General features: G+C 41.2%; 1 protein-coding gene across 1 annotated transcript in view; it reads left to right on the top strand.

The window, feature by feature from the left end:
• The first annotated feature begins 470 nt into the window (after positions 1-470).
• LOC116847657 (rhophilin-2) overlaps positions 471-15,838 on the top strand; it is a 41,286-nt gene continuing 25,918 nt past the window's right edge. The window contains exon 1 of the mRNA XM_032822884.1: positions 471-1,291. Coding sequence (XP_032678775.1) covers positions 1,226-1,291 — 66 coding nt within the window. The 5' untranslated portion in view covers positions 471-1,225. The remainder of the gene's footprint in view (positions 1,292-15,838) is intronic.

Genomic DNA, 15,838 nt, shown 5'->3' with positions numbered 1-15,838 from the left:
CTTTTTGGATATTAAAAGTTATCTTTCGGGCGGACATTAGATAACCTTTTCAGTAAACAGAAACTTAACTTTTTTACCGAAAATAAAGTTATCCTGACCTAATTTTACATAACAAAATGAAATACTTTAAGATAACGTTGTTCTACTTGGGTTAGTTCAACCGGAGAGCTTGGTAGAAGTGGGTTCATCTTGAAAAGCAGTGTACGCGCTGCACGGCGTGGCGCGGCGTTAAAATCGCAAGGCACGCGAGAAAGCGTACGAGCTGACGATTTGAATGCGTAACCGGCATTTACCCCATTGTACGAACAGGTAAGCGAGCAACACGCGATCAAGTCCCCGGCTGTCATTTAACGCCGCGCACTGTACCTATAGGGAGACGTACGCAGTCGCGCCCGCGCGCGCGCGCACGCGCGTGTGTGTCGCGTCGCGCACACGTAGTACCGCGCCGCGCCGCGCCGCTCGGCCGGCCGAGAGCGCGACAGTCCAATACGAGCGTCCGCGCGGTGCGCGCACCAACCTTCGTCCCGAGCACGACGCGACTGTTCGAACGATCGACAACGATCGACGTGGGCTTACGCTCGCCTCCGGACCAACAGACGGCAGTTCCTCGTCGTCGCACGGGTTGTCGCGAATCCCGACGTACACGGTCGAGCGTGTCGTGGCCAACGGCGCGTCGTACTCGGTGAGTAAGCGTGTGTGACACACACATGTGTCGGGTTTATAATTCCGCCGACGGTGTCCGTGTCACGCCGGGCCGCCATCGATAATCGCGCTGTCGTGCTCTCGATCGATTCGCCGCTGTCGCCGGCGCCGATCGTCGAAATCGAGAGTCTCGAGTCGGAGTGCAGTTCGCTTTCGGAGGCAACGTCGTACGGACACGCACGCGAGCGAGTAAGCAAGAGAGAGAGAGAGAGAGAGAGAGAGAGAAAGACAGTGCCTTCTCGGATTCGGATTCCGCGCGCGATCGGTCGCGCATAGTGCGTCGTTTCAACGGTTACCCGACGCCGTGATTTGAACTCGTTACGTGGAACGCCAACGTCCACGCGTGGGACGTTCTCTTGTGGAGTCTCATAACGTCGGTCAGTTGACGGATCAGTTGTTTCGCGTCTCTCGCTCAAATCGCGAGCGTCGACGATGCGCGACGAGCGCGACCAGTCCAGTGCTTTGGCGGTTCGATGGTGAGATCGACGATCGATTTGAATGGCGACGTAATGCGACGACTACAATGAACGTGCCGATCGTCGCAGGGGACGTCGTCGACGACGGCGGCTTCCAACCTCGATTCGTTCGGGTAAGTGCCACTTCATGCCTGTAATCTACCTCCGAAATTTCACGGTCTCGTAATTTCGAATTAGCAACCTTATCGCGCGCGCTCGCTCAAGGACGGTCATTAAGGGGATGTCCAAGTCGATGACGAACTCTGGAAGTGTCGATAACGTAGAGGCGTTAGTCACGCTATTCTTTTCGAATTTCTTGCACATATAGATCTTGTCAAAATGTGTGTTGCTTTATTTTACTGTATTTTGTGGTAAACACGCATATGTAGAAGCCTTTCAGCAAGCTTTTTGTATATTTTTGAGCTTCTAAATTCAATTGTAAAGACACAACAATGTTCTTTGGAATTTTTCTGAGAAATTTTCAGGTATGGCGTCCCCTTAATGTTTCGCCTTTACGGGCGATTGTGCGGAATTCCCTTGGAATTCCGGGTGTGACGATCGAGCGTCGATGGTTTCCATCGAATCATCATTCGTCGGATGATCGCCGCGGAAAATCTCGCTGCTCGTACTTTCACTTTCGCTTCTATCTAGCGAAGCATTCAGGGTCGCGTTCACCGTTAAACGTCGCCGTTTTTGCACTGCCAAACTTGGATTTACTTTTGGCTTAAATTTGACGCGAATTTCGCTCAGCTCACGTGTCCCTTTTAGCCTTGAATACCTTCGACCTCGCGTGGTAGTATACGTAACGGCGAACGCGAAGGCAAAGTTGTCTGCGCTTAATTCCCGACATGAAACCCCGAGACGAGTATCAGTCATGTTCAGTCACGAATGACTGAAGGGGGCGAGACAAGCTAAAAATCAATATTTAAGGTAAAATATCCGGACACGTACTTAATCCTGGATATTTTTATTTTCTGTTAGAACAAGTAAATGTGTTGTTACATTGAGAAAAAATACTTGAAGATTTATTTGATATTAAGTTTATTGAATAAATTTTATTTTTCACAGAAATAAACTTTATTTCACAGGAACAAACTTCCACAAATAAACTTTCAAGTATTTTTCCTCAGTGCAGTATCCACCGAATAAATATTTTTTATTTTTTAAATATTTTTCTCTCAGTGTAGTTTTTTGAATATGTACATATATTTTATATTGAGAGTGTAAGTATTCGCGTGTTTAAAGAACAAAATCATAAGAATGTCCAGGATTAGATACGTGTCTGGAAATTGGTACTTTTACCTTATTTACGCGATGCTCATGACGCGTAACGAGCATACCGCGAGAAAGGACAGGTGTGATATCATTGTGTAAAGAAAGACACGCGACATATTAAACACACGTGCATGTTGCATGCGTAAGTTGAAATTTCGTGGGGACCCTGGCGTCGGATCAGGGTTATATTGTGCGATGAGCTCACATATCCCGTGGCAGCCCCGAGAGATCCTTGAAAAATAACGCGCGTTACGTTGCGTATCGCTTGCGATCAATAGCAAGCAAAAGCAATCACGCGAAACACTTCAGTAGATACGTTTGTATCCGCGCTTTCGTAAGTACGAAGGAATTTGATAAAAACAGAGATTTTTTTGTTCTTACGCATTATCGGACGTGTGTGATGATGTTTGTCTCCTAAACAATAAAGATACGGTATATCCTTTGTTCTAAAAGGGTTCTGCGAGGGTGACGGTGTGCCGCTATCTCTATTATCTGGAATAAATAAGAGATAACGACACCTGTTATATTTGGAACAGCTTCTACGCCTGAGCAAGAGGCCCAAATGCCTCAAACTATTCGTATCTGCTCGTTAACGTGGCATTAGTCCGATAACGTCATGTCGACGAAACCATAACTTTTTATCTACGCCGTAGCCGTTGATTATTATTAAGAATTACTCCAGATGAGGCTTGACGGTCTTAGAATTTTCGTGTGTACACACCGAAAAGCAAATATTGAAAATTTATTTGCGGAATTTAAAGCTCATTCATGTGCGTAAATCTTGTATTCCACAAGTAAATTTTTAAGTATCTTTTTACTCAGTGCACGAAGCGGAAGATACCTGAAAATTTGTTTTTGTAGGAGACAACGTTCATTTCTGTGAAATAAAGTTTATTTCACAGAAGTTTATTTTTGTGAAATAAAATTTAATTCTGTGAAAATAACCTTCGTGTTTCACAAATAAATTTTCAAATATTTTTTTTATTCAGTGCATTGAACAAAAAATATTTGGAAATTTATTTGTAAGATATAAAGCATTTCTGTGAAATAAAATTTATACGTTCATGTATGCGAAATAAAACCGAGCGTAATTGAATTCGAAGCCTGTTTTGTTGCGCACCCAACTAGTGACCTTTAAATTTAATATATGCACAAGAACTGAGTCAGTTTTTACTCGATGTTTAAACGAGTAAACGAACACCGAGCTGAATTTTTGTATCGCGATAACGACGGGAGATTGTTAACGTGCACACATCAAGTGTACACCCAGCTTTAAACTTCATCCAATTCGCATAATTGCCTTAACGAGGTGGTGCTGTGCATCGCGAAGGCACACGTGCCCATTGTTGTTCGTGCGTTCTTAGGAACGTGCGTGCACACCTTCCTACACGACTTCTTCTTCTAAGTACGCTAAAATTATACTTGCACATGCGATGGTCAGTTTTCAGCTAAATGCCATTCAATACCGATAGAAACGACCGTCCAGTTCAGAGTATTTTAAGTCCGAGATGTATTTGACTCGCGGTTTGAAGTGCTTCTTTAAATTATAAATCGTGAAAATTTTACAAAAAGTTAACTTTGATTCCACTTAACCTACTCGAGTCGAAATTTTAATCAATGTCATCAATGTCAAAATAAGAATAAATTATATTAAAATTAAATCTACTTCGTTAATTTAGCTTTTAGTGGATTGTAGAATTCAAAGCTTGACATGGGACCAAAATTTTGACTCGGATCATTAGGAAAAAATATTCTTCGTTGAAGATAACAGATACTGAATGGGGCTAAAAGGAAGTGAAGTGAGTCAAATGTTTTTTTAACACTAAAATGATATTTTTCTGTGTGTAGTTACTTGAGATAAATACTCGATTAGTAAGAATTCGAGTGATACTAATGAATCATTAATGCCGAGCATTATTTGTCGAGAGATCGACGGTCGTGTGAATGCGAACTGAGTGTGAATTTTCACGTCCAGCTGTCATATCGTAATGTCTCGTTGCAACATTAGCCGGGGCGTGAAATTATAAGCCTCTTAACCGTGAATTGCGGTTAACAGATTATTCGCACTTGGGAGCGAATCCGAAAATAATTCAGACGGTACCGTTTGTCGGTGTGCGCGCGAATACCGCGTCGTCATTAATTACGATTTCTTTCCTCATGGGGACATCGATCCGCGTCATCGCGCGCGTAGGCGAAAAACAAATTGAGAAATTCTGCGGCGAGGAAAAGCGGTATTGCGTGTACTACTCGCGGTTGGCTTCTAAACGACGTACATACGTCAACCGCGCGCATCCACATCAGCTATTGAACATCAGCCCGCAAAAGGTGCTTATTTTTGAAGCACTGTGGTTATCACGTTATCTATCGCCTCCGCGAGATATAGATTCTCCTTTCGAAATGTGAATTTCCTCGCGTGTTAACCTGAACCCGCGTCAATTGCGTTGTCCATTTTCAACTTCCAAGTGAATGTCCGAGACAATCCTCTCACGCGTTTTTAGTATCTGTTTCAGTATCTTCCAGTATCATCACGCGAAAAGAAAAATCTTAACTGAAAAATACTTTCTGTTGGGGTACAAATAGGTCATCACATTGAGAAACAAATAATAAAAATATTTAGAAGCTTACTTGTGAAATGTGAAGTTTATCACAGAAATCAAGCATTCATATATCCCACAAATAAGTCTTGAAACATTTTTTTCTCAGTGCACCTGTTTGGAGAATCGCGTAGATAATTGCAGCGCGTCGCGCTCGAGTCACGGTGATAATTCTCGCGGAGCTCGCCAAGAGTTGGCTGCGAGTTAAACTCACGATGCATGATCTACGTATCTAAGAATTCACCGTGGAACCATGTTGGTTCTTATCTGCGACCGTAAAACGTATTATTAAAACACCCTCTCGACCAGCTCCGACTCTCCTTCGTGTCTCTCGCGAATGGGCTCGCTCGTGATTTCTCGCCCGGCAAACACGGAGGCAAACGCTCGCCTCCGCGGGCTGCGTTATGCGTGAGAGGGTTGAAACGCCCGATGGTAAAGGCTCGCCCCGCGGCGGTTAGCCTCGTTCGAAAATGGAGTGCAAGGTCGGCGGTTGGCCGCGTGCGGCTCGCTCACGTTGTCGTCGGGTCGCGCGCTCCAGGTCGAGCGTACATACACAACAACGTGCGATCTCGTTCTTCCCTCCCCCCTCTGTCCTCCCTCTGTCGTTCCCTCCCTCCGGGTCACGTCGTGGCCGTTCGTCCGTATCGGGAAAACGGGAGTAAACTCGGGCAACGATCGCGCTCCGGCCGCGACCGGAATACGCCCGAGCGACTGTGCGTCCGTTCACTGCGCCGTCCCTCCCTCCCTTTCTTCCCCCCTCCACCCTCCCCCTGTCCACCTTCGCCACCGGAAATCGCGAGATGCGTAACGCACACCTGTTCGCCTCTTCCTCTTCTGTCTCTCCCCCGTCTCTCTCGGCGGATTTGCGCTCGTCCTTGGCTGCCCCGTCATCTGTCAGCGGACGCGTGTGAGAAGAGCACCGTTCGATTACGTGATTCCCGGACACCGTTGATACGAATGATTGGGATATTCCGTTGAGGGGAGAAATGATACGCGACGCGTATTGTTCTGATATCGACCTGACAGAGAACGAACGGTGTTCAGGTAGCTTGTTCGAATGGACTTTGTTCTTCGCATGACATGACAGTGAGCGCAATTATTTGCTGCGTTGATCTGTCAGATTAGCTCTAACGGTCGTCCTTAATTTCCGATAACTTTTCCATGATATTTCCTACAGTTTGTTTACAGGGCTTCCAGGCGCTGTTGATACGAATAATTGGATAACTGAAATATTCCGTTGCAGGAAATTGACATGTGACGCAATTATTTCGTTATTGACCGATTAAGTACTGTTTATACTGTATTAAATACTGCTGGATTAAGTGTATATCGTCTGCTCTCACATACGAATAAACGGCAGAATCAACAGAGTCGTTATTAAGTGGGTGGCAGAACGGTCCGAAATTTAAATACGAAGAGGAATTCATGCGTAGCTCTAACGGTCGTCGTGGAGTCTTTAATTTCCGATGGCTTTTCCACGGTATCGTGTTCGCCGTTTACTACATTTGCAATTCTGTGAATATGTTAATCGGAATTATACCGCTACTGCTGTGCGCGAGACTTAGCTCCCCTCCTGTCTATTATATCGTAATTATACAGACATGCTAATTTGGAATTACGTCCGAATTCCTGAGCAATTCGTATTTAAGGTTCGGACCAGCACTCATCCTCTTAACATTCCCATTACCACGAAATCGCTCTTCAATTACGAGTCTTATTCGGTATTATATCACAAGCAATGTAGCGTTTGACGTGCCAATGATTTTTTCCGTGTCGGAGGAGAAATATGAATAAAAGTAAATGTTGCGGCGGCATCTCGAGTTGCGTTAACGCGAAGATTCTGCGTACGCGGGAAAACGTCCACGACCCACGGAATTCGCGGTACACGCTGGAATCCGCGACATCATTCGTCCACGTCATACAATGAATATAGAAGCGAGCAATGGGGAATAATTGAAAGTGGCACCTTGCTTAGTAAGAGTCCATCGTGAATTGAAATTCAACCGAACGGAAGTATCTCGACGCGAAATTAGATGTAACGAGAAATCGAAGGTCGGGAAGGTTAATCGCGGATGTGTACAGTGAATTGCAAAACGATTTGGATACCGAACAGTCGACAGCTCACTCTCTAAATTTCTTAGAGTGAAATTCCATCTTAAAAAGTAGGGTGACCATCGAGTCTTTCGAATTTGAACGATTTTTCACTCTAAGGTGTGAATTCTCTATTCAGAATTGTGAAGTGATATCTTTACTCGAAATTGAAGAATGGATCTCATGTACTCCGTCTTCTCTTCGTCTATAATATCTAATTACACTTTCCTATTTCACACACATATTCAACAGCTATTATATATTGTCCTCTCATATGCAATATTCCAAACTCTGTCCTTTTCCTAGCCGCACACATCTATCCTTTCATTTTTCCTCTTCCTATTCGATCTTTACATTGTTCTCTTTATTCTGTATTAGTCCTCTTTCCTCCCAATCTTTTCCATATTTTATCAATTTCATAACTCTACTTTATACTTCTTACCAAACTCCATGAAGTGATTTCTTTGCCTTTTTCTTCACTTCTTACATGTCTCCTTCAGCTTACAGCCAAGAAGTTTTCCATATCTTTCCATAACCTTTCTTTTATTCTTTACACTTCATCCTTATTTACACAGCACTTGTTCCATCACACAGTCCTTGTGTCATCTTTCTTCCTTATTATACTTATATTATACATTTAGTATACCTTTATTTTGCTTCCTTATCCTATCCAAACCTTCTCTCTGCATTTCTTGTATCCTTCTTTTCTTCCATCTCTTATGTACTTTCAGTCTTCTATTATCATCTATTATACATTTCCTCTGCATTATCATACTAATTTAAGCTGGCCTGCATTACCTACACTATCTTATCCTACCCTACCCGTTCTTTATGACGCCATAACACTTATTATCTATATACTTCTCCCTGAATCCTACTTTCCTAACGCTTTGTTTTGTCTTCACTTACACACTATCTACGCGACATTTCTGCAGAATTTCCCTTATCTGACCTTCCATATTTAAATTGATACAATCATTCCAAACTCACGTATCATATTAATCAAGCGTTCATACGCTTACACGCCAATCCAATACCACCTAACCAAGTCCTTGAAATATAATAATAAAGATTTGGCTAAATTCGTGATATCTCTGTATTGAGCCACGTGAAAACATAGCCACTTTTCACTCGTTTCGAATGAGATCCTGCCCGAAGGAATTTAGGGAGTACCAACCCAGACAGCACAGAAGTTTCAAAAAGCTTTCAGAAAGGTTTCAGAAAGATCTCAGAAAGATGCAATGTTTCAAAAACATTTCTGAAAGTTTTTTGAAACTTCTGTGCTATCTGGGAACTTGTCAGAATGTAGAGCCATTATCTTGTCCAATAATGTTATTAATTATTATTAATATATACTACTTATTATTCTTATAAATATGTCATTAATTATATTATTATTGCGCGCGCGCATAAGTCTACCGCATCAGTCGGTAATGACTTTCAAATTTGACAGTTTGGTGGGGTCCCCACTTCATTGTGTCCGAACTGTTTTGCGACCCACCGCATTGTATTGTAGGAAAACCGGGTAGGGCGTGTTCTTTGTCCGGTCTTGTCCGCGCGTCGAGGACCGTGTGTCCAGGACGACGAGTCATCAACAGGGCGAGCACGTCGCGACGGCAATTACGAATCAATGAGTCGGCACGTGCTTCCTCGAACAAGGTGGCTGACTCGACTCTACAATGGACACAACCAATCCGAGGCATCTGTCCGCACCAGTCTCCTCGCGCCGTCTCTCTTCACTTTCAATGTCGGTCTCCTGAGAAAGTTCTCGGATGTAATCGGGTAAAGGAAGTTAAACAAGATACCATCGTCTACTTTCGCGACGCGGGAAACAGCAGTATTACATCGACTCTTCAGACAAACCTATCGACTTCGCGTCCGTAGTGTCTCTGGCGACGACATTCTCCGATCAGTCTTGGTCAATTTCGCGCACAAGACATCACGGTAGGCGCGCACAATGCAAGTGCAGGGTGCACTTCTCATTGCGCCCTGTACGATCGAGCGTTCTAATAACGTATTCCAACGGCGCGGCTCGCGTGAGTCACGCGCGCAGCTGTCATCCCTTCCGGTACTTGCGGAGACGACGGCTCCTTGACGTTGTCCTGTTCCTTCCCCTTCTCCTCTTCCTGCGCCCGCGATGGCTGCCGAATGAAACGAAACACCATGAGTCACACATGTCACATGCCCGTGCGTAATCGCACGCGCCGGCGGCACGCGCGTCTCTAAACGCGAAGCACGTTTCCGCCTGGTGGCCCGTCGTTAACCTTGCCACGGTCCTCGATTTTACCGCGCGCTCGAGGTGTCCAACTCGGAAGACGACCCACATTCCCCCATCGTTAAAGGTCAGGTGGAAGGTGGTTTCTGTTTAGCAGGTGGAATTGCAATTCTCCTCGAGTGCAATTCTTCGCGACGTCAATCGCAAGCTCGGCCATTCACGACTCTCGGCGAAGGTTCACGATGATTCTTTCTCTTCTCTCGTTACGGAGTGTACGGTAATGCGTCGTTCCCGCACGGAGAAAATGCGTTATAACTCCTTTTCATAAAAATTCTTTTCAAATTTCGTGATAAATATCACTAGAAAATATTCTTAGAGGAATCCTCTTATAACCTCAAGAAAGGTTATGTATATACAACGAAAAAAGATCACCGCAGAATGTCAATCTTTCGCGGCTACAAATTCTCCAACAATTTTCACTATAAAATTCTGTCCATGCGCGAGATATAAAATGTCGAATTGAACGCGATGATCCGCGACGACGCACCATAAAGAGCCGCTGAGACTCGTTTACGACGTCGAACGCGATATTTCCACATCGCGGCAAATCGTTTAGGGCGCGTCGCGATTTTTACGCGGGAACTTACTCGCGCGTTTTATTCAGCGAGTGCGACAGGTAGAAGTCGATCGACTCTTTCGCAAGCGGTTACATAAGCGGGCAGCTTGACCGCGCGTTACCCGGAGCAGTAACAGCAGTAACGGCGGCAGCAGCAAGTGCACGCACTTTTGCTGTTTTTTATCGAGGCGGCAAATTTTTACGATCATAATAGAGTGAGAGAGCATATTCGAGAGGCCGCGTACGTGGATTAACGTGTGGCGAAAAAGTCAATCACCGGATTCGTCGTGGCTATTTATTGTGTGTCTACTCGTTGTGTGTGCTTGGGTAAACTAATCATCGCGAGCGCCTTTCTCTCAACATGCCGTTCTCTCGACGCGGCGCGACTTCGTCCGTCAGCTTTCCATCCCAAAGCGACTTTCGATTTGCCGCAGTACTGAGCAGATTTGTGCATCGTAGGCTCTAACCTGACAAGTAAACCTACCCAAACAGTACACTCCGATTTCCTTCTATTTTGGCACAAACTTAGAGTTACAAAAAGATATTTAGGTTATATTTTTTTATTTTGGCCCACTTTCAGTTTCACGGGCAGTTTATAGCTTTTTAATGTTCTCACTCCTATCATCAACAAGTACAAAAAAAAATGCATAAGAAATAAAATTGAATACAAGATACAGTTACATAATTTTAACAAAATCGGCATAGCTAAGACACGAACTATTCTAAATTTCTTTAGACGAGATTCCAACCGAAATATTTTAAATGTGCTAAATTATTAAAAAATGGTTCGAATCTCGGTCAAACCGAAAAATTATTTGTATAAATCATTTTTTTTCAACTTTTTATATGTTTTGTTTAAACATTTTATCATTTGTACAAATAATTTTATATATTTGACTTCATATTCATAATTAGCAAACCAAAAACGCCTATATCTTGTATTCAACTTTATTTCTTATGCATTTTTGTTGCACTTGTTGATAATAGGAGTGAGAACATTAAAAAACTATAAACTATAAATCCGTGAAACTCAAAAATGAAATTAAAATTTTAACAAGATCGATATAGCTGAGACACGAACTATTCTAAATTTCTTTAACCGAGATTCCAACCCAAATATTTTAAATCTCTGCTAAATTAGTCAAAAATAGTTCGAATCTCGGCCAAAGCGAGAAATCCGGCAATTTTAATGAAAATTTGAACAAAATCGGTATAGCTGAGACACGAACCATTTTAAATTTCTTTAGCCGAGATTCCAACCCAAATATTTTAAATCTGTGCTAAATAGTAAAAAATGGTACGACTCTCGGCCAAACCGAGAAATTATTTGTATAAATAATTTTTTTCAACTTTTTACATGATTTGTTTAAACATTTTATTATTTATATAAATAATTTCACATATTTGATTTCATATTCATCAATCAGCGAACCGCAAAACGCTTATATCTTGTATTCAATTTTATTTCTTATGCATTTTTATTGCACTTGTTGATAATAGGAGTGAGAACATTAAAAAGCTGTAGACCGTGAAAATCAAAGTGGGCCAAAATGAAAAAATATGACCTAAATATTTTTTGTACTTCTACATTTGTGCCAAATTAGAAAGAAATTGGAGTGTAACTTTTGGATAGATTTACTTGTGAGAAGAATACCACAGTTATCAGAAGAAAAGCACTGAACACATCAGAAGAAAAGTACTGAATAAAAGTACTGATAAAAGAACACGTTCACTGTTTGATGATCGTTAAACAAATCGATCGGACAGTTTCCGTCACGAATCATTTCTCATAATTTGTCATTTTGACAAATATACACTGCTTGAGATACAATTCACACTTGTTCTCGTCCATTAGATTAGATTAGGTAACGTCGCCATTGTGTGTGAAGTGTTACTTAGAGCAGCAAATTGAAAGTAGCAAATCATTTGTTCCCATTGCGGAGTCATTCGCTGTTACCATTTCAACAAACTATTTGTTACAGGGGATACTGGTATTTTGTTAAATTAAGGGGATGCTGGAGTCGATGACGAACTCGAACAATATCTATAACGCAGAGACGATCGTCACTAACACAATCACGTCGTTTTTTTCGTATTTCTTGTATATATAGAACTTAAATTTTGCAAAAAAATATCAGTATGCTGTCGGTAAAGTTTTCAACATTTTAACAAAACTTTTTCTCTCACGGTATATGTACGGTCGCGGTCGGAAAGATTGTTTGGTTTTTTTTTTGTAAGTTTCGGAACTCTGTCGTCTAATGAAGGAACTCTTTTATTGGAAAATAAATCCTCTCATTAGGCAAGAAGAGAATAGGTTCCTAAATTTAAAAAAAGAATAACAAGACAACTATTCCGATTATGAGTGTACGGTCGTTTTCACTCACAAAAAGCCGAAAGCCGCGTAATTTCCAATGTAAATCGAGGGCGCGCCGTCGATCGGAAACCGAACCCCGGAAACGAGCGCGATCGTTGGAGCCGTAGACCCGTAATAAAGGATCCGGATCAATAGCGTTCTCTCGTTGAAATTTCATTTTTTACTATCGTGGCGTTGGGAATATATGCATGAAACGACCGAGCAGGCTCCTCTCTTGAATCCCAGACTGGGCTACTTCGACTGCGAGAGTCTTTTGTGCGGTGCATAAAAGCGACGACAGTCAGTCCGGCCTCGTCAGCCTGGTACGTCGAAGTGCAAATACTTGTGCGAGGAGCCACCTCGGAAGAGAAAAAGGTCTCGCAACCATCTGTCGCGTTCAGCTCGATCATCAGCAGCGAATGCCGAACGAATGCCGCGAGGTTGCGCGCTCTCAGGACTGAGAATGCTCGCCAACTATTCCGAATAATACTTGAATAACAAGCACGACGTAACGGATAATACAAATCTCACGTCGCGGAAACGATCGTCGAGCAGTGCTTTGCGCGCGAACGAACGATACTCGTTATAATGTGTACTCGGAAAAAGGCACAATGACCATTCGTTACTCGATTATGCATTCGGACACTTTTGGAATATCGCCTGGGATTGCTCGCGAAGTTCCGTGCAATTTCAACAATGCTTCGGCGTTCGCACGACATTTGCAATCGTGACGGTGTGATGTTAATGTATACAGAGAAAGTATTCGATGAAAAATTAACGAACGAATATTTCCGATCAAATTCCGATCAATTTTTATATCCGATTTAATCGGATACTTTCGATCATCAACCGTATTTCATCAGATAAATTAATAAAAAAATTTTGAAACGATATTTTTCATCAGATGTTTCCTGATTGGATACAAAAATTCATCGGTATTTTGATTCAAAATATCTGTTTGTTAATTTTTTATCGGATTTCTCTCAGTGTATATCGAAAAAATTATTCTCCACAAGAAGACTATACACTTTTCCGTCACTCTCAACAGATATTTTTATAGAATAAAAGTATTTTTATAGAATAAAAGTTTTTATTCTATAAAGATATTTTTATAGAATAAAAGTATTTTCTTTCTTTCGTAGGTTTCGTAGAATATTCTCTGAAATGAAAAAAATATTCTTTTCCTTTGATCTCTCCTTTACGACAATTGCCGCTCGTTTCCTGCAATGAAATTGTTTCTTACGACTGTTAACGCAAGTCATATTATTTTCACGTGCTCGCGTGCAGAATTGGTTTTATGTAACTATTGAAAAGTATATAATATATGGGTCCAAAGGTGACGAAGTAACTAGAAGAAAAAGATTTTATCGAGCTAGCAGAAGTATTTATGAGTATACTAAGAGAAAAATTATATTAAAATCAACAAATATTTCCTTGATGGGTGCCATTAACATATTTACTTAAATCTACATTCTCTTTATTTAAATAAATATGTTAATGGCATCCATTAAGGAAATATTTGTTGATTTTAATATAATTTTTCTCTCAGTGTAAGTTCCTGAAAGACAGATATTAAGTATAACGTTAACCTTTTTCAAGTAAATATAATTATGATTTCCAATACTACTGATTGAAATTTCGTTAATTGCTGTAAATGTGCCAAAATTTTGCTCTCAATGCAGTATATTAGTTATCTCTAGTATACAATTTCAAATATAGAATATCTAGTACTAACATTTAGAGTATGTAGAGTATTAATCCTTTAATATTTTGAATATGTCTAAATCTTTTGCATGATTTTACTCTTAACGTAAGAGAATTCTTTTTGTATCTATTTTAGAGGAGGATGTTCTTTATGTAAGTGGAATTTTCTTAAAAGGAGAATACAATTTTTTCAACGTATATATATACCACGAGTGGCAGTGCGTCTACTTTATGCCATGACTTTGATTAGTGCCACGGTAAATTGGTGGCAATAAAAAAAAAACGGCATTATCATCTTATATTTTCTTACGCGACGAGGAACGCGCCTGTCGCGTCGCTCGCCGCTCTCGCAAAAACGTTAATTTGAGCTTCGGAATTCGCGTTGAAAAATTTGACCTTCGGAGATACCCCTGCGTAAAAAACTACACCGCAGGGTAATCTTCGTAATGACTTATGTCGTAATCACGGAGGGAGATACGTTATGTCAAATCGACACGAAAAAGCGTGGCAATCAACTAACGAAATCAGTCAGTACGAAATTTACTTCGGCTTTTATAATTATACACAAAGAGAGAATTTTTTAGTAAAAATTACCGTAGAGTTTTGTAACCGAGAAGTGGCCGGAATAGACATCCTGCAGGAATTCGGAAAGTAGAATTATGATTCGGAAAATAGGAAGGTTATAGAGTTTTCAGGCCCGTTTGTGACTCACTCTGTACAAGAAAAATTTCGCTGAAGATAGTATTATACATTTGTGCCATTTCTCAGCAAGATAGACTTCACACGCAAAAAAATGATTCAGTAATATCTAAACCGCGGTAGCTGATTCAAACTTAGTCAAAAGGCTAATCGTTTAGCTGTCACTGTTAAGAATTGGCTTTGACAGCTAAGAAGCATTCGCCATGAAATACAAATATATTTGGTGACATTAAAAATGCACATTATTTCAAGTAGCTAAGAAAATGGCAGTTATCCCTAAATTTCTTATCATATGCATATATTAAAGAAGTTTGCCGTACAGCTAAAATCATTTGTTACAGTCATTTATTTCTAGCAGCTAATATTTCTCGCTATAGCACCTAAGTTTAACAGCGAATAAAGTTTAGCTTCGGTAGTATCGACATTAGCTGTCTCTATTTCAGTGACACATCTTATCTGCACAGCTATTTTTTAGCTCTGGAAGCTAGTTCTTTTTTTGCGTGCACTGACAATCTATCTTTACACCACTGGAAACGTAAGGTTTGTTCTTTCGACCTGACCTAGGGCTGCACTGGAACTGTACTAGTTGAAGAAAGTTCAAGATAGTGCAGACCAATGCAAAGATACATATGGGTCTGAAAAGAACGGGTAAGAGCAAGTTAGAGCAGTGTAAGATGGCGGACAACATGGCTGGATTAAATAACATAGATCAATTTATAGTCATGTTTTCGCACTTATAGCATTTTATGTTTTGTTGAACAATCCTATTTCTTTTAAAAACTGTTTTGTGTTGGATACCCATACAACAAATCCCTCCGAAAAAATGTCCAAGAGCCTTCCCAGGATGTCTTTCGGATATTTTGTGCTGTTTGGATAACATTCTAAATACTTCTTTTATGTCATTCTACATTATATATTTATTATATATTTATCTACATTATATATTTATTATATATTTAAGTATTTACTTACTGTTTATAGATTCCGTCGTCGGATTATTTCTTCTACGTAATGTCAACTAGGTATACCGATTTTACAGGTTATAGATACAAATTTAAATTTTTTCGGTTAGCTGCCCTGCACTGCTTGCTCTACCTCCAGACCTAGGGCAGTCAGTTCACTGAACTCGCTGCA

The sequence above is a fragment of the Odontomachus brunneus genome, unplaced genomic scaffold, assembly GCF_010583005.1.
Source record: "Odontomachus brunneus isolate Ranch 3 - 2012 unplaced genomic scaffold, Obru_v1 Obru_scaffold_082, whole genome shotgun sequence".
Classification (NCBI taxonomy): domain Eukaryota; kingdom Metazoa; phylum Arthropoda; class Insecta; order Hymenoptera; family Formicidae; genus Odontomachus; species Odontomachus brunneus.
This window is presented reverse-complemented; position numbering and strand designations above follow the sequence as displayed.